Source organism: Vulpes vulpes, chromosome 7 (assembly GCF_048418805.1).
Source record: "Vulpes vulpes isolate BD-2025 chromosome 7, VulVul3, whole genome shotgun sequence".
Classification (NCBI taxonomy): domain Eukaryota; kingdom Metazoa; phylum Chordata; class Mammalia; order Carnivora; family Canidae; genus Vulpes; species Vulpes vulpes.
Genome location: NC_132786.1, coordinates 125,211,090 through 125,233,632, shown reverse-complemented (window position 1 = coordinate 125,233,632; position 22,543 = coordinate 125,211,090). Strand labels below are relative to the sequence as shown.

Here is a 22,543-nt window from a genome sequence, read left to right as displayed (position 1 = left end):
GTCTTTCCTCAAGATAGTGTCAAATGTAAAAGCTGATTTTACAACGTAAACAGAATAACTTTTCAGGTTGTTTCTGTGATTATTTTCCATTATTGCATACTTGTGACTGAGGATATGGTGACTTTATAGACTCTTCAAACTTCCAGCCATTTCAGAAGTTTCTATTGCATTTATACAGTCAGTTTACTGTTTGTATGTGTGTGTGTTATTCAGAGAATTGAAAATGAAAAAGAATTCAAGTCTTTGCATTATTGTTGCTTACCTGACGTTAGAGGGAAGGCTTTAATCCTATCCCAGCTAGTGTCCTGTATGACCTTGGACACCTTCTTTTTTAACTCTGGAAATGGGGGCCATAATTATCTAACTTGCAGAATCGTTGTAAAGATTCAGTAATTAATGTACTAAATAGGTAGGAAGAATAAGTTCTTTTGTGATAAAACAAATTTTGTTGCCTCTCTATTTCGTTATGAAAAACACATGATATAAGCATAGAGCTATGTTTAAACAATATAATCCAATGTAGAGAAAGCCTAACACATTTATAGGAAACATAGAATACCCTAAGTTTAGTTTAGAATAATTAATTTATGCATATATGGCAATTAGTCCTAAAATATATGGAATGTCCCATTGAAAACCCATTCCCTGGTTTCATCAACCTGCACCCTCATTCCCTAAGCCACACAGTCTCCAAATCTCAGGACCATTCTTCTCTATGGCCTGTAATTTCTAGTTACTCAAAAGGGCTTCTTTCTTCAGAGCGTTCCTGCACCTTCCTCTTCTATTCTCACTCCCATCTTCCCATTGTTCTCCATCTTACTAGACCTGACCCTGGGGATCCAGGTTGCACAACTTCAGCAATCCTTCCTTTTTCTATACAACCACAAATGCATTTTCCTAAAATTAATTTAATCTGAAGCCTTGCAAAGAAATCCTTGCTCTGAATTACACATAGGACAGTTATCCAGGATGCTTATTATTTTACTTAACTCTGCCATAATCTGAGCTCAGGCTCACCACCCACAGCTCACCAGCACATTGTGCATCAGCCAGGCAAGGGGGAGGCAGAGATGGCAGGAGCCCATGTTAATTAAGTTCAGGTCTCACCTTCTCAAGTGAGAAGTCTCAGCATCTCCACTTGCGAGCTGTTGCATTTCATCTCTGGGTTTGTTTCCTTATCTATCAGTTATATGATCAAATAAGCAAACAACCCAAAGCTGTTGGGGGGAAATTAGCGTGATGATGCATGGAAAGTGCCTGGTGCTATGCCTCACACGCAACTGGCTCTCAATAAATAGTGGCATTTGTTATCATCATCGTCATCACTTTCCTCTGAAATCACCGCATCTCTGTCACATAGACATTTACTTTCCCATCTACTTTCCCAGGTCGTCTGTTCTTCCTTTAGGACCTGCTTCAGGTCCTGCTCACCTTCCTGCTGATTCCTGTCCCCAGTCCACTCGCTCTCAGCAGTTCTCACCTCTCCTGCATAACCGCTGTTTGCTCTGTGTTGTTTCCAAACTTTTCTTAAGGCTCTTGTCTTTCTCACCAGACTCTAGTAGCTAGAGCTGCCCCCAAATGGAGTAGACTGTCTTGCAGAGTCATGAGCCTCCTTGACCTCACCCTCTTTTGAGGATGTTGAAGTGATCATGAAACAGACGGAAGATGGAATAGTTGATGTCTAAGGATCCTTTTAGTAGTGATTTTTGGAGTATGAGTTGTTTAAGATCAGGGACTTGGCTTATACCTCCTCCTGTTTCTCACAGCTAGAAACATCCGTAGGCACACTCAATTACGTGCTGTTTGGCAGACTGGTTTTCTGCTCGTGATCCCCGTCACAGACAAGCATGGCTTTCCATCCTGCAGAGACGTTTAGGAGGAGGAGTGCAGGGTTGGGGGATGTTTATCACACGGGGACTTGTAGTAAGCTTATAATAAATGTTTAATGAACATGCACCCGCCGTAAGTAGGGTTTCAGTGCATCATTGTACGTCCCTTGGCAATGAGCAGATGGAAGAGAGTATCCTCCAAATTTAAGGCTGAAGTTTTAGGAAGAAGTTGAAGGAAAAGATCCATTGCCAAAAAACAAAACTCCTGAGGTTCCACAGAAAAAGCTCTTTTTTCTGAAAATTTTGTCTCCCTTCCTTACAACCTCCTTACTGGGATGAAGAGAGTCCACAAACATAAGACAGTATTTATCTTCAGCGTCCTTACTGGAAGCTCTGTTCTTCACATTCAGTTTTGAAACCATTTCATTACACAGGACAGGGCCCCTCTAATTTCTGCCAGTGTGTTGTCGATCCTGAAATCGACTGCTCTTCCTTCTCTGTTGTTGCTCACTGTGGCCTGGCCTCCTTTATGCCGGTTTGCCTTGATGCTGAAAGAACCTTCAGCTTTCAGAACACCCCTCCACCCCTCTCCAGTTAGAGGAGGGGAGAGGGTGACATAATAGTGGATGGGGAACGAGGGGAGGAAATGGATTAATTGAAGGTTGTCAGAGTGTTTTAGGTGACTTTATACGTCTTGAATGTAAGATCAACGTAAACTATATAGACATTTCAGGCAGAGGATTTAAATAACAACAAAAAAAAAAGCATGGTTTTGCTAATGTCGAGAATGACTCATCTGGTCAGAATGGTATTGTATTGATAATACAATACGGAGAGAAGGAAAAGACTGTGGTATCTGCTCTCTTTGTGTTTCTGACCTTGAGGAGAATTATAACTTGTTTGTTGCAGAAGTTGAGCATCTAATGTGCTGATGCACCTGTTAGTTCTTATATATTAAATGGCACAACACTTGCAGTTCCCTGTGATTGCTTTGCGGGTGAAATGTTTTCTGCAATGTGGTGAACTGGTTTTTTTTTTTTTTTTCTTTTCTTTAAGAATGTATTTGTTTGTATTTTTTTTTGTATGTCTTGTTTCTCAAAAATGTGCTTTCTATTCTATTTCCACACCCTGGTCTCCTCATTATACATGGAAATATGTTTGGCTTTTGATTTTCAAGGTAACATTATTATGATCTCTTTCTAACATAGAGACCATGAACCAGGCAACTCCTGCTAGAAAGCTGGAAGAGGTTCTTCATCTAGCAGAGCTCTGCATAGAAGTCTTGCAGCAGAATGAAGAGCATCATGCAGAGGTGATGACTTGCTTTCACTGTCATATAAAGTCACATATAATGCTTTGCCGTGGTGAGAACAGCACTGGGGACGTGCCTGCCCGTAGACTTTGATACACGTCTGCCCGTTTAACGTGTAAAAAACTGAGAACATTTAAGTGCATTTCCTGGATAACAATTCCTCTATGTTACAAAGGGGTTGTTTAGTATATAGTGTATTATCTGCTCCTGACGACAGTCACTCTGTGAGGACCACGGGACAGCTTATGGGATCTGCCTTTAAAATTGTGCAAGTAGTAAGGGAAGCTGGAATCCCATGATGGCAGATTGCTTGCTTCTCCCCGCTGCCGTGATTGCTTTACTTTAGAAATGTAAGTGAATCAGCCTGCAAAAGGAAAAATAGTGATAAACTCTAACAAAATCAGATAGAAGACTTCATAACCGTATGGCTGATAACTAATCTTTTATTCTTACCATCAGACTTTTCTTTAAAGTTTCACTAAGCCTGCATTGTTTATGGTTTTCGAAAGTTTTAATTATATATTAACGTTCACTCTTTGGAGTAAAATTCCACAGCCAACTGCTTATTCTAAGACTTAAAAGTGCCACTCTTTCTAATAGTCATAAGCTTATTTTTTAAAAAGAAAAGTTTTATGACTTTGAATTGGGTGGGAAAAATATATGGAATTAAATAAATATAACAAATTTCAGCACTCTAACAGTACTTTTATTCCTGAAGAAGCACATGAAATGGGCGAGAATTTTTTCTAAAGCTTACTTAAGAATTTATACAATATTCGTATGTAATGAAGCCAACTTTTCAAAATTATAAGAAACTATAGGAAGTACACTTTAAGCAAATTCTTAAAAAAGAGTATTCATGAAGCCTTACTCTAGGTAACCAAGATGTATTGTATCTGGTTATAAATATGATCATTCAAAACATCTGCTTTTAGCTCACACTATGGAATCTAGTTTTTACCTTGCATCTGTCATGTGTGAACTTGTTATGGATATTGTATTTTAAACTGAAGAAACAGCTGCTTCAATAATTCGAAATGAATCCCCAAGAGGATCTTTTCTAGGCTGGTACTACTGCTATGTTACAGTGAAAATGATTATATGATAAAATATATATGTGCGTGGTCTTTGTCTTTTGTTAAAAGGCATTATCATCAGAGTATTAGACCTTTTTGAATTAAAAAAATACTTCTGATTGGATATTCAGTTGCAGTATATTTCACCTAAGCAGGTACATCTAACATTCCCACGCATTTCACAGAAATAATATTTAATTTTCCTGCCCTCATAAGAAAAATAATTACTTTCCTGTCTTTTAAATGCAATTATTAATGTCGTGTACTTCATGCAATCACTATATGCTTGTTAATGTAGCCAAACCCGATTAAAATGTAAATAATATTTTCTAATCCACAAAAATAGGGTTGGCTTTATTGAACAGAGATAATCATAACTCATAAATATCTCTTTATGCTGAAATATAGAACTATTATGATGACCTCTTTTTAAAATGCTTTGTAACAAACACTGTGGCATTTTCCATCTCCCAATGCTTCCAAATTCTTGGAACCCATCAGGGAAGAGAGGTGAGTAAAACTGTTCCCACTATTTTTCTAGCATGGGATAACTCTTTTAGTGATAGTAAGATAGAAACCACTATTTCATTTTATTTATTTATTTATTTTTATTTATTCATAAGAGACCCAGAGAGAGAGAGAGGCAGAGACACAGGCAGAGGGAGAAGCAGGCTCCCTACAGGGACCCCAATGTGGGACTCGATCCCAGGACCCCGGGGTTACGCCCCGGGCCGAAGGCAGGTGCGATGCTCAACCGCTGAGCCACCCAGGCATCCCATCCCACTATTTCATTTTAAAGCCAATCTAGTTCTCCTCCTTGCAATTAAACACTGTTTCTCTGAATGGGCTTAGGGTTGTAGTGTTTTGGTAAATATGTCTTATTAATAATTGCTTGCATAATTAAGGCCATCTGAAAGGATTTTGATAATTTTGTTTCATCCCTTTTTTCTTTTGCCTTTTTCTTCTTTTTTTTTAAGATTTTTATTTTAAGTAATCTCTACACCCAACATGGGGCTCGAGTTCACAATCCCCAGATCAAGAGTCACACACTCTACTGGCTGAGCCAGCCACGTGTCTTGCCTTTGTCTTTTTTTAACCAGAAGATCCAACTTTTCCTCCGAACAGTCCTGGGGAGTGAATTGGTCTGATTCTAAAGTCATTTCCAGAGTGAATTGGTAGACTGAACTCTGCACTGATCTTTCTTCTGCTGGATGTTCAAGCTGGAGTCTCTTGACTCCACGAGGGAGGGCCTGGCGCAGCTCCGTCGAGGAGGTCACCGCGTCTGCCTCGCAGAGCCCTCCCTTTGGCTCTTGTGCAGGCTTCCTTTACCTTCACCTGCTCTCTCCCAGTGGTAGTTCACATCCAGGGCTAAGAGGTTGTTTCTGTCTTTCAGCAATTTCCCAGACAAGCAGTTTTCACGTCCTTCACATTTTTGACAGCGACTGGCTTATAAGCTAGTCTTCCCTTCCCTCCAGTGGTCTCTCCACCTCTTCTCTCAGGCTTTTTTCTGAGTTTGTTTTCTCTTTAAAAAGATAGCTTAGGATCCTTCCCAGAAAATCTTGAAAGCCGTCTCCATATTCCAGTGACTAGACTGTGCCTGGCCAGAAATTTAGGCAAACCAGTCCGTCAGCTGTGCATCTCAGGGCCACTCGCTGTGATGACGCCAGGAGGTCCCGATGCTCATGAGGAAGCCCAGGCTCTCGCCAGCACACCATCCCCACGTACGCCATCTGACCCGTAAGAAAACTAACCTGCAAACGTTGAGCAACTTAGCGCACATGCACATGGCAGGAGGTCAGTGACGGGACTCCACCCTGGGCACCTTGCAGGGAACCACGTTGCTATTTCTCAGTAAATACAGGGGTGGGCTGGTTGTCCTCCCCTGGTTCTGCTGCCAGGGTTCACACCAGGCAGCAGAGATGTAAATGCAGAGGGGATGGTGACAGTGCAAGCCTGGAGACGTCCTCTTCCTTTCCTTGCTGTCCGTGTGCCTAGCACGCTGCCCAAGGGGATGCAGCGTTGAAAAGATCAGGAGAGGGGCCCCGGGAAGAAACGTGATCAACACGAGCGCAGTTTAGGTTGCTAGTTTGTTGGAGGTTATCACACCAGTGGTGTGATTTAAGGTCCCTAAAGCAGTCTAAGTGTAATATCGTCCACTGTGTCGGTGACCCTGTAAGCAAAAAGGGTGTTTTGCGATAATTTGGTATTTGCTGCATAGACAGCTCTCAGGACACCACACGTGGCTGATTCAGCTTGCAGCACAGCCGCATGTGTCCCACGCTCCTCCAGCGACCGAGGCAGGACGAGGAAGGGAGTTCAGTGTGGACTCACATAGCTGCACGTTTGCTCACATGAACGCCAGTGTCTGAACCAGAGTGTTTCTGGGTGGATTCTAACAAGAAGAGAAAGGGCATTTGATTCTTTTTTCCCCATTTGTTTTGCTTCTTTGTGACCTTCCTCTTCTCACTAGCATGCACACCTCCAGAGCATCTTAAAGTCTGCTTATTGGTTCATGAACAAGATCTGTTTATTGCTTACTACTAACTAAATTACAGTAATCACGACAATAGGCTTGTATTAAGTACATAGTATTTGTATGTGGGTAGCCGGTGAAATAAACCAACATTTTTTAAGGTGGTTTTAGGTTTAGGATTAGATTAGCCTCTGATCAAACAAATATCCCTCATATTGGAAGAAGATGACCAGCGTATGGCTTTTAGATGCAAAGTCATAGCCACAGAATTCCCCATTCGCAGCCGTGACTCTCAGATGAACTTCTATGGGCATAAATATCCTATGAAAAATTTTCGTTGATTATTTAGTAATTTTTAATACTGTGTATATGATAATATATAATAATAAGAATATTATTTTACCCTGAAATACGCCTTGAAGTATTTTCAGTTTATCATCACATTTGGCTATTTCAATATTTATATTCATGTATGATCCCAACTAGGGAGAGATTTTGTTGAATCGAGAGAGTAGTAAAAACCTTATGGTTAGTTTGAAAGTGATTTAGGTGTCACCCTCTAGTCCATTCTCTTAGCTCCTCAAAAGAGATTACATATTTCTAGAATCTGGCCTCTCCGTGTTACATGCATGTGTATGTTGGGGCTGGGAGGTATCCTAGATACTAGACTATTTCCAGAGCTTTCAGGATCATCTACAAAATACAGGATTGAAAAAAAAATACAAGATCGCAAACTGATCTTTTCTTGGGGGGGAAAAAATGAGCATATACTGCATTCCAAAATCAGATTCACTGTTTTTGTATTTATGCAGCCATTCTCTTTTTTGTTGTAAATTACGAATTTTAACTATATTTTGAGGCTAAAAGTAATCAAAAGCCTCTGACCTCCAAGAAATCAAGAAAGATATAAAGAAATAAAATAGGAATAGATACTCTGGCAAGAAAAAAACCCAGGACATTAACGGTGGTCTGATCTACAAAACAGGATGGACGTACAGATGCATACGCAGGGTACGGGCTGCATATAGTTAATTAAGAATCTGCATGTGAGGGAGCTTGATTTCTGTGCTCCAGCTGACCTGGATTCAAATTACTGTTCTGTCACCGACCAACTGTATGACTTTGGGCAAGTCGTTTAATGGCTCTGAGTTTGCTACAATAGAAAATAAGGGTAATTACTCTATCTACCTTTCTGGAAATGTTGTCTGAAGGTTAAAATAACATATAAAAAGCCTTTAGGACAATAGTTGGCACAAAAAACGTCTAAGCTCACATAAGATGTGCCTGCATTTCAGTTCATCTCTGTAATTGCCGATAGTGACTAGATTTTGACTTTTGTAGAGCAAGAGATTTCCCTATTCACTGAATCTTCACAGCAACCTGGGGGGAGTCAGGACAAGTATTATTGTTGCCGGTTTGCAGATGAGGAAATGGAAATCCGCCCAGGGAACTGGTTCGCCCACAGCATCAGGGCTCCCCAGCAGGTGCAGGAGCTCAGGACTCACTTCCAGTTTCAGGATCCGTTCTTACCTGCCACTGTTTCCAGTGACACTCAGGAAACAGACGCAGCGTCCAGGGTATTGTCACCTTGCCACGTACATTGTTTCCACCGTGTGAGATTTTCCCTTATTGTCAGGACTTTGATAGGAATGGTGTGGCTGAAGGATGATAATCCAGTTTTGTTTTGTATTTCCCTCTTAATCAAATTAAACACTGCCTTCTGCCTCTGCCATTTCGTTTACACTAATTAGTGGCTTAGCATTAGAGTCGGGATCACTTTAACCCAGATAATCACGGCTTGATTGGTGCCCTGCGGATGGTTGTGTTTCTGAGTGGGGTTTTCTTCTCCCCGGTGGAGACCCTGGTGCTGTGGAGCCTCCACCGTCCCTCAGGAAGTGGCCCTCGAGGGAGGCCACTATTCACGCTCTCCTCTCACTAAGAGTCCAGGTTGAGGTGACCACCACCCAGCAGACTGGCAGAAAGGATGAGGGGATAGGTGTAGAGTCCACCCCGTGTTCTCGAGGTAACAGCCTTGCTTTTGTGACGGCTTAATGCTTTCCCTAGTCATCTTGAGGAAACAGGAAACGTTCATCGCAGACTGGCTTACATTCATCAGGGATACAGTTTGAGACACAGACACACACGTCTGCTAAATAGAATGAGTTGATGGTAACATCTTGCCATCCCGAAGCTACTCCTTTTTAATCTAAATATTTTGTTTAAATTCAGTTTGCCAACATACAGTCTAACACCCAGTGCTCATCCCATCAAGTGCCCCCCTCAGTGCCCCAGTGCCCGTCACGCAGTCACCCCGCCCACCTCCCCTTCTGCAACCCTTTGTGTGTTACTATGTTCTCTCTGAACATATATCATCAAAATGTAGAACCTTCATCACACTTTATACTCTTACTGTGAAAATAAATTGCAAGCATGGAACTAGGGATGCTTGGGTGGCTCAGTGGTCGAGGGTCTGTCTTTGACCCAGGGCGTGACCCCGGTGTCCTGGGAATCCAGTCCTGTATCAGGCTCCCTGCAGGGAGCCTGCTTCTTCTCCCTCTTCCTCTCTTTCTCTCTCTCTCTCTCTCTCTTGTCTCTTGTGAATAAATAAAATCTTTTTTTAAAAAAAAGAAGGAATTAAATGAAATTTCACAACCGTGTATCTGATATGTTCCTAGAAAGTTCTTGAAAGTAAATGTTGACTTCTCCAGCCATAGTATGGCAAGTCCCTTCTTAAGTGATTAATTCTAATTGGAAGCATAATAAAAATTTCTGTATCACAGAAGTAGGATGTTTTGTAGTTATTTGGTTAAAAAGTAAGTAGCAAACAGTAAATTTAAAAAGGAAAAAGTGGGTACCTGAATGACTCAGTCGGTGGAGTATGTGCTCTTGATCTTGGGATCATGAGTTCAAGCCCCATGTTAGGTATAGAGTTGACTTAATAAAAAAAAAATTTTTTAAGGGGGGGAAAGACCCAAAAAAACAATTCACTAAAAACAGTATAAAGAGAGCCCTTAACACCTATGAAAAAATGTTTGAACTCATAATTATAGAAATGCAAATTGAAAACAAAACAGACGCTATACCCAGAGAAATCCACATTACTTGGTGTGAATGTGGTAAGAGCACTTAACACGAGATACAGCCTCTAAGCAAAATGCTGAGTGTGTAAGGCAGCACTGTTAGCTGTGGGCGCTAGACTTGTTCGTCCGGTATAACCAAGTCTTTGCACCGTTTCACTAATTCCTCCCTGTTTCACGCTCCCCCAGCCGTTCTCCCCTCTGAAACCACCATTCTACTCTCTGCTCCTAGGGATTTGACTATTCCAGATTCCTCATTTAAGTGAGGTCATAGGGATCCCTGGGTGGCGCAGCAGTTTGGCGCCTGCCTTTGGCCCAGGGCGTGATCCTGGAGACCCAGGATCGAATCCCACGTCGGGCTCCCGGTGCATGGAGCCTGCTTCTCCCTCTGCCTGTGTCTCTGCCTCTCTCTCTCTCTCTGACTGTCATAAATAAATAAAAAAAAAAAAAATTAAAAAAAAAAATAAGTGAGGTCATATAGTGTTTGTCCTTCTGTGTCTGGAGTATTTCACTCAGCATGACATCCTCTAGACTTAACCATGCTGTTGAAAATGGCATGATTTCCTTCCTTTTTAAGGCTGAAAAATACTCCATTGTTTATAGACATTATATTTTCTTGATCCATTCATTCATCTGTTGATGGACATTTAGGTTGATTCCATGTCTTAGCTATTGTAAATAATGGTGCAGTGACCATGGCAATGCAGATATCTCTGAGATTCTGATTTCAGTTCCTCCAGGCGTATACTCAGATGTGGGATTGCTGGAACATTCCTTTTTTTTTTTTTTTTTTGAGAAACCGCCATACTGTTCACTATAGTGGCTGTAGCAACTTGCATTCTCACCAACAGTATACAAGAACTTCTCTTTTCCCTACAACTTCAATAAAACTTAATATATATATATATATATATATAAAATAGCCACCCTAATAGGTGTGAGACGATAGCTCATTGTGGTTTTGATTTATATTTGAAAATCAAATTGTGATTAATGATGTTGAGGACCTTTCCATATAGCTGTTGGCCATTTGTAGGGCTTCTTCAGAGAAATATCCATTCAGGTCTTTGCCCTACTTTTAATCAGATGATTTGGGGTTCTCATGCTGTTGAGTTGTAGGAGTTCTTTATACACTGTGGATATTAATCCTTTATTAGTTCAACTTCTTGCAAATATTTTCTCCCATTCCATAAGTTGCCTTTTCATTTTGTTGATGGATTTTCTTTGCCATGCAGAAGCTTTTTCGTTTGATGTAGCCCTTTTTATGTATTTTTGCTTTTGTTGCCTGTGTTTTTTAGGTCATGTTCAAGAAAATCCTGGATAATGGTTTCTTATGATCTTTTTTATTCCTGTGGTATTGGTTGTAATGTCATTTCATTTGTGATTTATTCAAATTTTCTGTCTTTTTATTAGTCAAAAGTTTTGTTGATAGTATTTGTTAAGAAACTTAACTCTTAGTTTCATTGATCCCTTCTATTGTTTTGTATTCTCCATTTCATTTATTTAAGCTCTAATCTTTATTATGTTCTTTCTTCTCCTAACTTCAAACTTAGTCTGTCCTTCTTTTTCTAGTTTCTTGAGGTGTAACAGGAGGTTGTTGTGAGATCTTTTTTCTTTTTTAATATGAATGTTTATTGCTATAAATTTCCTTCTTAGTGCTGCTTTTACTGCAACCCATAAATGTTGGTATGTTGTGTTTTCATTTTTGTTTATTTCAATCCTATCCAGGTTTGGGAGGTTTTCAACCACTATTTTTTTAAATAAGCTTTCTTCCCCTTTCCCTTTGTCTTCGCTCTCTGGGACTCCCATAATGTCTATCTTGGTTTATTTAAAGATGTTCCACAAGTCCTGAAAGCTTTCTTTACTCTTCTTCATTCTTTTATTGTTGTTTCTCTGACCAGATAACTTCAAATTACTTGTCTTTGAGTTCATTGATTCTTTCTTCTTGATCAATTCTGTTGAAGCTCTTCATTCAATTTTTCAGTCATTGTTTTTCAGTTCTAGAATATTTGTTCAGTTATTTTCATGGTTTCTGTCCCTTTTTTGAACTTCTCATTTTTTAAAATACTGTTTAACTGATTTTATTTAGTTGTCCATCTGCGTTCTTTTGTAGTTCATTGAGCTTCTTTGAGACAATATTTTTGTATTCTTTCAGGGACTTTATAGATCTCTATTTCTTCAGGGTTGGTCACTTGAGCTTTTTTTTTTTTTAAGATTTTATTTATTTATTTGAGAGCGGGAGAGCACAAGCAGGGGGAGCAGCAGAGGAAGAAGAAGCAGATCCATGCTGAGTGTGGAGCCCAACATGAGACTTGATCCCAGGACCTTGAGATCATGACCCAAGCCCTAATCAGACACATAACTGGCTAAGCCACCCAGGCACACCACTAGAGCTTTATTTTGTTCTTTTGTTGGTTATCATATTTCTTAGATTCTTATGGTCCTTAGACTTGTGTTGGTGTCTGCACATTTGAAGAAGCAGTCATCTCTTGTAGTCTTTACAGACTGGCTTTCTCAGGGAAAACCCTTTACCAGTCAGCCCAGCAAGAGATTCTTGGTGGGCTGGTTAGTAGGGTTTATGGGCCTGCTGGCTGGCAGGGACCATGGGAAATCAGGCCTGCTGCTAGATTCCATGGGCAGATGGTATTGGTGCTGTGATCCATCATCAGACCACATTGTTTTCAAGAACTATCTAAAAAAGTAAATATTATTTTCACTCATCTAAAGATTTTTTTAAGGTGATTATTGCCATTACCTAAAAGGCATTAGAAAATGTCTTGCTGAGTATAAAGTAATAAACAGAACATATACAGACTTGTTCTTTGTTGTGTTTACAGTCTAAGAGACAGAAATTAAAATATTCACATATATGGTCATATATATAATGCCAAGACTTGGGAAATTAATATGCTAAGCATCAGAGAGACTATGTAAGACTAAATCAGACTATCTACCTACCAGAGTACCTATCTAATTTACAGGAGAGGGTCAAGAAATCTCTCTATGAAAGTGTATTTGAGACACTAGATTTATTTTTTAAAATACTACAAATAAAAAGCAATATTTTTCGAACGTGAGAAGAAATTTTATACACAAATTTTAGATAAGCAAATGTGGCATTGAATAAAATAAAAAATCTAAAATAGAATAAAAATACAAAATGATGGGATCCCTGGGTGGTTCAGAGGTTTAGCGCCGCCTTCAGCCCAGCCAGGGCGTGATCCTGGAGTCCCGGGATCAAGTCCCGCGTCGGGCTCCCTGCATGGAGCCTGCTTCTCTCTCTGTCTGTGTCTCTGCCTCTTTCTGTGTGTCTCTCATGAATAAATAAATAAAATCTTTAAAAAAATGCAAAATGACTTTTACTGCTTTATTTTAAAAATACATGTTTACTTTAGAACATTTGAAAAATATATAAAATAAAATTTGTGTATCTCATTATTTAAGCATAATGACTATGATGTTTTATGTATTTCTAATTTCTCTTTTGTCTGTAAGAAATATTCTAAAATGTGATACCCAATTGTACAACATTCTACTACAATTTCACTTTCCGTGACATGTTTTCAAGGGGCACAATATTTGTGTGTATTTCTAAGAAGTCATCTAATTTTACATTATTTTTATCCTTTCATAGGCATTTGCTTGGTGGCCTGATTTATTGGCAGAGCATGCAGAGAAATTTTGGGCTTTATTCACAGTGGATATGGATACCGCACTGGAGGCCCAACCACAAGACTCCTGGGATAGTTTTCCTCTTTTCCAACTGCTCAATAATTTCCTCCGAAATGACAGTAAGCACATGGGTTTTCTTCAGTATGTTTAGTGGGGCCGGGGGGTTGGGGGGAGGATGGAGAGAATGTGTGTGTGAATGTGTATTTATAGAGCTCTCTCACTCACCAGCAAGATTGCCAGAGTTCATTAGTGTTTGCTCAGTCTCCCTGACTCTTTCAGGCCTGGTTCTGGGGGAAACCAGGAACATGCCCACATGGCTCCACTGGCCTCTGAGGTTCCTCTTATTTCTACCCTCCTGCGTTTATCAAGAACTGGTAACAGGCATCTTTCTCATTGCACCTTGTGAATCAGGAATCTTCAAAGGTTAGCATTTCTAAAGCACTTGAGAATACCTGTGTTTCTGAAAGACCCCTCAGAAATGTGTCATTATTCTAGAAATTCATGTTGTGTTACGGTTTCTACTAATACGCATTCTGATAATATTGTTTGTCTAAGAGGGATTCACTTCCCTGGATGATGGTGTAATATGCCACGTGGTATGGGTTGCTCTCGCTCTGTATTAAGAAATTTAAGAGAATGTAAAGGTCCTCTATTGAGACATTTCTTTTCAACGCAATAGTAATGTTCACAAATTTTCTGGTGCATGGTCTTCCAGCAGCGCCAACAGACCGAGTTTTATATCAGGACTTTAGAAGGACATTTCTTAACGTAGGTTCCTAGCTTTTCCTATGATGACTCTTCAAACGTTTCCCTTAAACCCAACTTTGGTTACTGCTGACCGCTTTGCTTTAGCACTTGCAGAGACCAGAGTTACCAGTTACCTGTTCTACACAGTTCTTCCCTTTACAAACCAGTTTAATCTCTGCCTCTTCCTGCGCTCTGGTTCTGACTTGTTCTACATGATGGACGTAACAGTCTTTTATATGGTGTGTTTTCTTCTCCAAGCCGTTGCTACGAAGTCACTCAGTTCTTCTTCACGTGATAGGGTTTCTGTGCCCATTACCGTCTTATCACCTTCCCCTGCCCAGACCTCACTCCATTTTTCAGTATTGCTCTGGGGTGCGGTGCTGTGAAGAACACAGTGTGACCTGAGTAACTCAGACCCCCCGGAGAGGTGCCCTTCCTGTGCCCCATCTTTCTGCAGCTCCTGCTGCTCTAACTCACCAGGGAACATAGTCACCCTGTGATACGTTTCAAACTTGCTGCATTTTAGCGCTCCAGAGCTGTTTGCTGTTCTCCTGCAAGAGCACTACTACTGTGTACTTTTAAGCATAAACTTAAATCCATATTTTTACATTTGTCTTGGTTTTTTTTAAGATTCCTTTTTTTTTTTTTTTTTTTTTTGGTTTTGTTTGTTGCTCAACTCCATTATTTCTTACCTTTCTTTGGTTGTTCATCCCCTTGAGTCTCTGATAAAAACTAGTACTGTTTTACTGAGGGGGAAAAAATCCACATTAATATGAAATTTTGTTTAGTATTAGACCTCCCTATGGACATCAGATTTAGGATAGCAGGTTAAGAGCCTCTGTTATAGTAAGAGGGACATCATTTTTAGTAATTGATAACATGGACTTGGATACCAGACAGACTCACATCTGTCTCCACCACTTGCAGCTTGACCTTTGACAAGAGCTTAACCCTCTGCAGACTTTAGGTTCTTCACCTATAAAGGAGGGAAATGCTGGTCCCTACAGCGTCACTGGTGGCTAGGATGAATCGGAGCTCGCATAGGGTAGATACAAAATAAGTATTATAGATGTTAGGGTATGAAAATTTCAGTCTTGATTCTTTCAACCAATTTCATCTCTTATCCAGTTTCATCTCCAGAAGATCCTATTAGAAAGCCAAAGTACTAAGCTACATTTCCTGCTTGATACTTCACCAGCGTCTACTCTCAGAAGTTGCTAACCTCACGCTGAATTATCTGTATGTGAATCATCCATCTACAGACAATCCCCAGCCAGCTTTTAAGTCCTACTTTGCTTTTCTCCTGCCAGCTAGAAGACTTCAAATGACCTTCTCCTCTTCCCAGTCTTTTAGCATCATTCATCTTCTGCTAAGAAATTTTAACTCAGATTTAATATTATTTTAAGACAATAAACCTGTGCTAAAAATAAATACATATATTATGCATCAAGTCCCTAACTGAAAGTAAATAAGCACAGGCGTATCTCTAGCATTGCTTTCTCCATTTGTATGAAAAACTCCAGATTTGACCATATTTAGATTTGTTTGGGAGTGGCATTTATTAATGTTCATAAACAGTAAAGATAATGAATCATCCAACTTATTCAACATATCAATTTATTTATGGAGAAAACAAGTGTAGACCTCTTAGAAATTTGGGGGGGGGGTGGCCTCTACTGCAACTCCAATGAGTTAGCACCCTTTAATATTTATTTTTAAGAAGAGTTCTTACATTACAGGTGCAAATTTTAATGAGCGTTATATCAACAAGAACACTAAGGTGAAGGGCCCGTCTCTGGGGGGCCATCGCAGGGAGGGTTCCCTCTTCTCCTCGGCCAGGTTAGCCCTGGAGGATCATTGCTGGGGCTGCCGCGAGCTGGCGGCTTTGTTGTCCTGCCCCGGTCATCTGTAGTTGCCGGGAGCACCCACTTGGTCTGTGCCAGGCCTTCCCCCTCGGGTGGGAAGATGGTTCCACCCATCTGGCTGCAGGCTCCGGGAGTCGCTGGCCTCCTGCCCGCTGCCTAGACACATAGGGGCGCGGGGCGGCCGGGAGCAGGTGCTGGACAAGAGGCAGGCCAGGGGTACGAGGCCCGCGTCTAGGCCATCAGCCGCGGCCAGCTGCACAGCTCCAGCTCCCTTCCCTGCGCACGGGAGGTTTTCTGTGCAGAGGTGCCTACGCCCAGCAGCTGACACGATGGTGCCTTAGAAAGGTCTTCAAGTTCTAACAGGTTTTCTTCACCTACGAAAGTTCTAAAATTAACTTACTTTGTTCTAAAAGCAATGAACCACTTTCTGTGGGATTGTGGGAGAAAAAACCCACAAAAACGAGAACAGAAGAAATTTAATTTTTAGCCAGACTTGCAGATACTTAACTCAGAAGAGTTGCGTACTCCCTCTCCTGTTTTAAACTATTTCTATAACATTGGCTACTGGTAAATGCATAGAGTACAGTTTCGTGGTTTTCAGTTAAAACAAGGAAGCATCTATTACTGATCTCTTTTGAGCATTGTCAGTTTGGGGGTAAATCCAGATCTTGGCTTTGATTTTGCAGTGATTAACGGATTTGAGAAAACATCAATTATTTCGGAGAAAAACAGCTCCTCCATGTAGTGAGGTAAATAGAAAAGTTCCCCAGTGCCATAATTGCCTTTTGGTATTGGGAGTACAGTAGAGTCTGGGGAATTGAAATAGAATGTATTGACTTTCATCTCAAACTCACAAGTTACTACCCAGAGCCAAGACCACTGAGTGTCTTAATAATTGGTAAAACATACTCCTTTTTTGCTTTTAATATCATTCTTGATCATAACGAAGAATATTGTTAAGAATTATGTCCTTGTTTTACTAAATTCCTGAAATATTCAGATGGTGACTTAGTGAATTTCAATCCAAATGTTAAATGTCAACCTATCACTGTTCCCATATTAGCTTTTGGAAAGCTTTAGGAAGACATAAAACTTCTGTCCTTTTAATCCCACCTTAAAAGAAAGAGACTTACATCACTGCCGTGGCCTGACAGCTTTTACCACATCGACCCAATTAACATTATACCCCAAATTCTAATTAATTACAACTTTAGCCAAGAGTAGTAGAAACAGACTGCTCTGAAATGTCCAGTCTTGGAAGGGGAAATAATTTGCTAAATGACAGTATTTGCTGTTACCTCAACATCGGTGCACAACTAATTATATAGCATAGATTTTAAGTGGTTGTGATCTATAATAATATCACATGTTTATGTTTGCTCTTCCAAAATAAAAATTTCTAACACATCTCCAAGTACTTGGAGGTATTGGTCAGAATTTTCGCTTTATTTGTGCCTTGAAAACTTGGTAGCCGGGTTGTTTGGGGTTTTGTTTTTTGAGGGCTCATTCAGATGTCCCCACTGCTTGCTTACCACCTTTCTTTTACTAAAATCTTTATGCTTTGATATTTTAAAATAGGTGTTTATTTGTTTTGAAAAGTGGACAGGATTGTAGACGAGCTCTTCATTTTCCAGCGGAGGAAACTCAATCCCAAGAGGCAGTGTGCCCCGGGGAAGGAGCTTGCTGATGGGCATCACAGACAGAGCTGGCCAGGGGCCTCCTCGCTTGGTCTCCGGCACAGTCTGGGTCTGCACGGACAAAAGCAGGTTCCGGAGACATTTGCAAAATAACAGAATCCTTTAAAGGAAAATAGGAGATTCCTTGAAGTTTTATTTTTACCTTAGAAGATTCTCATAAGGTCCTGGCATTGTTGGGGGACGGGGGGTGGAGAGGGCCAAAGGGTATAGAAGGAACCAGACAATGGCATATATTGTCCTATCACACATGTGACAAAATGTCCATGGTGAGAAGGCCAGAGACTCAACCCATGAGCTGGGGGCAAGGTCCAAGACAGCAAATCCAGTTCCTGTATTAAGGAGAAGAAAATTCTGTCGGGGGCAGGCGTCTCTCCTTAAAGTTGGGTGTGATTAGGGAGAGTCTTAGCCGTAAGAACCCTTGGAGATGAACTGTGGTTTTTCCTCCAGGGAAGAGTACCAGCTGCACCCTAATTTTAGCAACTGTCCCCAATCTCCTGCCCCTCACAGACTCACCCACTGATTCCCAGAGCAGAACTGATTATGAAAACAAACTCGGGCGCCTGCATTTCTGCCCAGAAGACAGACACTGAGCTCCTGCTCGTCCCTCCAGCCTACCTCCGTCCACCCCGGTCACCCCCCCAACTAAAGAGATGATTAAATGGGTAATCGCTTTAAACGGTATCTAAGGAAACAGTCTTGAGAGAGAGGTGTATTAAAATTGAGGCAAAATAAATGTTTTCATAATGAAGCAATTAGCATGATAGTTAAGTGATGCTGTGCGCCCGTCAGGCTGGTACAAATAGATCCCACCCCTGCATGCTGCCTCCGCCACGGTCCTGGCGATAATGGATACGGCCAGTGACCGCTCCTGACAGATGAAAGCCATCTGCAAATGGCACAGATCATGTCTTTCAGCACTACTGAAAGGCAAACCCTTGGAGCTAGTCACCTTTTAATCTGTGGATATGTTAGCAAGTGGCAAATGACCATTCTTTTGGGAACTGATTCCCAAGTGAAAAATACCACGGTGCTTCTTCTTTAATTAACAGCCTTTTCACATTGCTAGCACATTAAAGCCATCCCGAAGAACACCCGTGCTTGTATAATCAGTGTCACAGCGTCTCTGCCTAGGCCAATAATAAATGTTCGGGCTCTGCACTAAGTGAAAACCTATTCTCCAAGACTTTCACCTTCATAAAGATGGGCTCATAAAAATCGAAAAAAGAAAAATTGGAATGTGGTCTCATGAGGATAAAAAGGCTAGTGTTAATAATTAACAAGGAGAGTGAAGTGGAGTCAAATTAGCCATAATAGAGCCCAGAGTGACTGGCAAAGTCACCTCTCATTATCAAAAAACTCATTAAGAAATGAAGAAGTGGAAATCCCGCTGGGTTATTCTCACACTTGGGCTGTATCAGAGATTATTTTTCAGATTTCTTTCAAATGAAGAACTGTTAGGTCACCATATTGTATATGAGGTTAATCTTCAAGCTTTGAAATGTGGAGGGTTGACACCTGCGTGTTATCCTTCCGCAAGCGCTTAAATGAGCTGTGCGTCTGGAATCCACGAATCGGTGTTTATAGATACATCTGTCCATACGTCTGCCAGGAGCGACGCCGGGCGGATGCTACTTCGGGGCTCGAGCAGGGCCGTGCTCGGCCTCGTTTTACAGGCAGGCGCTCTGACACAGGCGGGGACGACCACCGAAATGCGACAGCGCATTTAACTCCAATCTCCAGGGCTCACTGAATTCGAAATTCTATGTCAGAATGTGTTTTGCTAGACTGGATAGCAAATAAAAACGCAGGAAGTCACTAGCTTTTGTTTTTGTTTTTGGTTTTTTTGAGTTCTACAGTGTTGCTCTAGATTCTTTACTGTATGTTGACACTTTAAATTCCTAGTCAGCTTTTACTATTTTTTAATTTTTTTTTAAAGATTTTGTTTATTTATTCATGAGAGACACACACACAGAGACAGAGACCCAGGCAGAGGGAGAAGCAGGCTCCATGCAGGGAGCCCGGTGTGGGACTCGATCCCGGGACCCCCGGGGTCACGCCCTGAGCTGAAGGTGGTGCTAAACCGCTGAGCCACCCAGGCTGCCCTGCTTTCTATATTTTTGTAGGACTTAATGCCTTCAAGAAAATAACCTCTGAAATGGCTCTAAAAGGCCTGTGTGTCTTTCACAGTAGATTTGCAGAAACCTCTGTAAGTCCCGAAGGCCGTGAGCATCGGGAACCCTACGTCTGATCGCAGTACAGCCGTGCTCGGGTGTTTTCATCACCCAGAGCAAGCAGTGGGGGACGTAATCCCGGCCAGAAGGCTGTCCATAGCTGGAATAAAATGACAGACTTTTCTGTTTGGCTTTAATATTAATCTCGTAAGAGATGGGGAAGCTTGAGAACTGCGGGGCTGTGAGTCGTCTTTGTCTGTCTCTACCCTCAGCCTTGGTTAGTGTTTCTTTTGTTTTTCCCTGAATTAATTCTGCAAGAAACAGGCCCTGAATGCCTAAAATTTACAAATCCCATCACCTTGCAGAAACACGTTATCTAAAACCGTTCTGGCCCCTGAAAGGCATACCGTCTAGTGGAGCATGTGCACACACTCACTGTGATGCAGTAGTTACTGAAAACGTAACTCCGTGATGCGTACCGTGCGGTGGCGTCTTTAGTTGTGGTTTGAAGCTTAGGTCTGTTGGATCTGGAGTTGTTGTCTACAATGTAGGAGACGTCATAACACCAGGGCTCTCACCCCTTAGGTACATACGTAGGTAGATTATTTTTAACAAGTGCACCAAGGGGAAAGGAAGAGTTGCATGTGGTTTTAGGAGGTGGTTACGCAAGGAAAATGTACAAATTAAATATTACCAGACTGTATAAATTTGCCTATTGAGATTCTAATTAAAAGGAAAATAGAACCCAATGAGTTTCCTATTCTACTTAAGCTTGAAAAGTGCACTCTCAGAGTTTCCTTTAGGCGCTGGATGTTTGATGGTGTTTATTCAGTATTTATTTTGCTATGGATTCAGTGTTTATTCACTCAAACATACATGGATTGAGTGCCTATATAATGTGCCAGACTCTTGGCTGGGTGCTACTCCGAGATCTCAGGGGATCTTTTTGTTTGGTTGTGTGTATTTTCTTCCTTTTACGTAAGTCTGTTCTAGGCTGCAATCCTCCTGACGTTCCTCCTGAAGCCCATGTTCATGTTTTCAGTGACGGGAATCCTCATTATGCGCACTTGTTAACGCAGAGAGTGGCCTCCTAATTTTCTATCTTAGTCCAGTGGGCTTTCATTGTGCAGGGCGTCTGCAGTCTGTAGTCCCTCGAATAATTGTTGTTTCCTGGCAAAGTCCTGGTTTTTATTGTGGCCGGTGTTGTTTGTTTTGTTAATCATGTGTTCCTGGTTTCCTTCTGAAATGCCTATTTAGAATTTCAGTGGGGAAGTCACCCTTCCTAATAATCCACTAATGCTGACTAATTGGAATGGGGTGGCACAGTATAATATTGGATCATACGGACTCAGGAGTCAACAGCATATTTTTACCCTAGAAGAATAGAGGAACTCTTTTATCTGCTTATTCTTCATTTATCCAGTGACTATTATCTCAGTAATTGTCATTAATTGGATCATAGTTGAAATTCTCAGTCGAAATCTTACTATTAAAAGCATATGACAAGTTCTTTTGTGAATACAAGACTCTTTTTGGTATGTAAATAATCAACACTAATTTATTAATTATTGGGATGCTCAAAATAATTGGGCATCCCTAGTTTACCTTTTATTTAAGACTTTTGCTTTCTTTTTGCCATTTCTAATTGTACCGTTGGACTGGATGTCATTGAGGTTTCATTATCTTCTGACAAGGTGATGTTTGGAAATGTGGAATCTTTGGGGGAAAAAAGATTATTTATCAAAGTGGATGCTGGTCCTCCACTCACATTCTTGTAACCACTACTCCAGACTCCTCCTGAGCAGTCCTTTCTGCTTGCACACGTCAGATATAATGTCAGAAGCATTCTTGGATACGGCCGCACTGAGAGCTTGGCTCTTGCAACGAGCTGTTAGAATGGGTGCCTTGGAGAGGCTGATTTGGACAGGTGGCAAGCCCCGAACCACAGCCTCTCCTCACTAAGCCAGATGGGGAAGATAGAAGCGCTCGTTCTGATGCCTGGGGTTACATGTTAAGAGGGCTTTTGACAGTGTCTGATAGGAGTGGAATGCAAACTGGCATATGGGCAACTGAGCAAAAGAGGGTACATTTCCATACGCGTGTGGAGTGTCGTGTGTGTTTCTGTAGTCTTACCTGTCGACACCAAGCTTTCTCTTCTCTTTCCTGCCCCCTCTGCATTTTTTCCTTATTTCTCCTCTTCTCTCTTTCTTTCCTTCCCTCTCTCCTTCCCCTTTCCTGAGTCTAATGTCCGAAGAAATAATACTACCAGTTGCCAATTTTCTAAAACTTTGGAAAATGGGTCTATAATCCGATTTTTAAAAAAAAGAAAAACACTCACTGAAACATGAGCAGGCTCTGGGCCTACCATGCAAAGGCTTTTATAATTTGTTGTGATGATCCACTAAAAGATTATAATCTTTAGGGTAGGATATTACAGTTTTGTATGTTGGCAGCCCCCTGCTTTGAGATTTGAAGAAGGTGGGTTGATGAAGGGAAAATTAGGACGCTGAAGACAAAGAGATGATCGTACTAATCAAGGCAAGAGATGAGAAAGTTAGAAGTAGGGCAACAGCAGTGGTCATGAAGAGAGGAAGGGATGTGTTAAGGGTATGAAGGATACAGAG

General features: G+C 41.1%; 1 protein-coding gene across 12 annotated transcripts in view; it reads left to right on the top strand.

The window, feature by feature from the left end:
* Positions 1-22,543, top strand: part of CADPS2 (calcium dependent secretion activator 2) — a 449,851-nt gene that overhangs the window by 372,587 nt on the left and 54,721 nt on the right. For all 12 annotated transcript variants that reach the window (XM_072764916.1, XM_072764924.1, XM_072764914.1 and 9 more), the window contains 2 exons: positions 3,038-3,141; positions 13,402-13,558. In XM_072764916.1, coding sequence (XP_072621017.1) covers positions 3,038-3,141; positions 13,402-13,558 — 261 coding nt within the window. The remainder of the gene's footprint in view (positions 1-3,037; positions 3,142-13,401; positions 13,559-22,543) is intronic.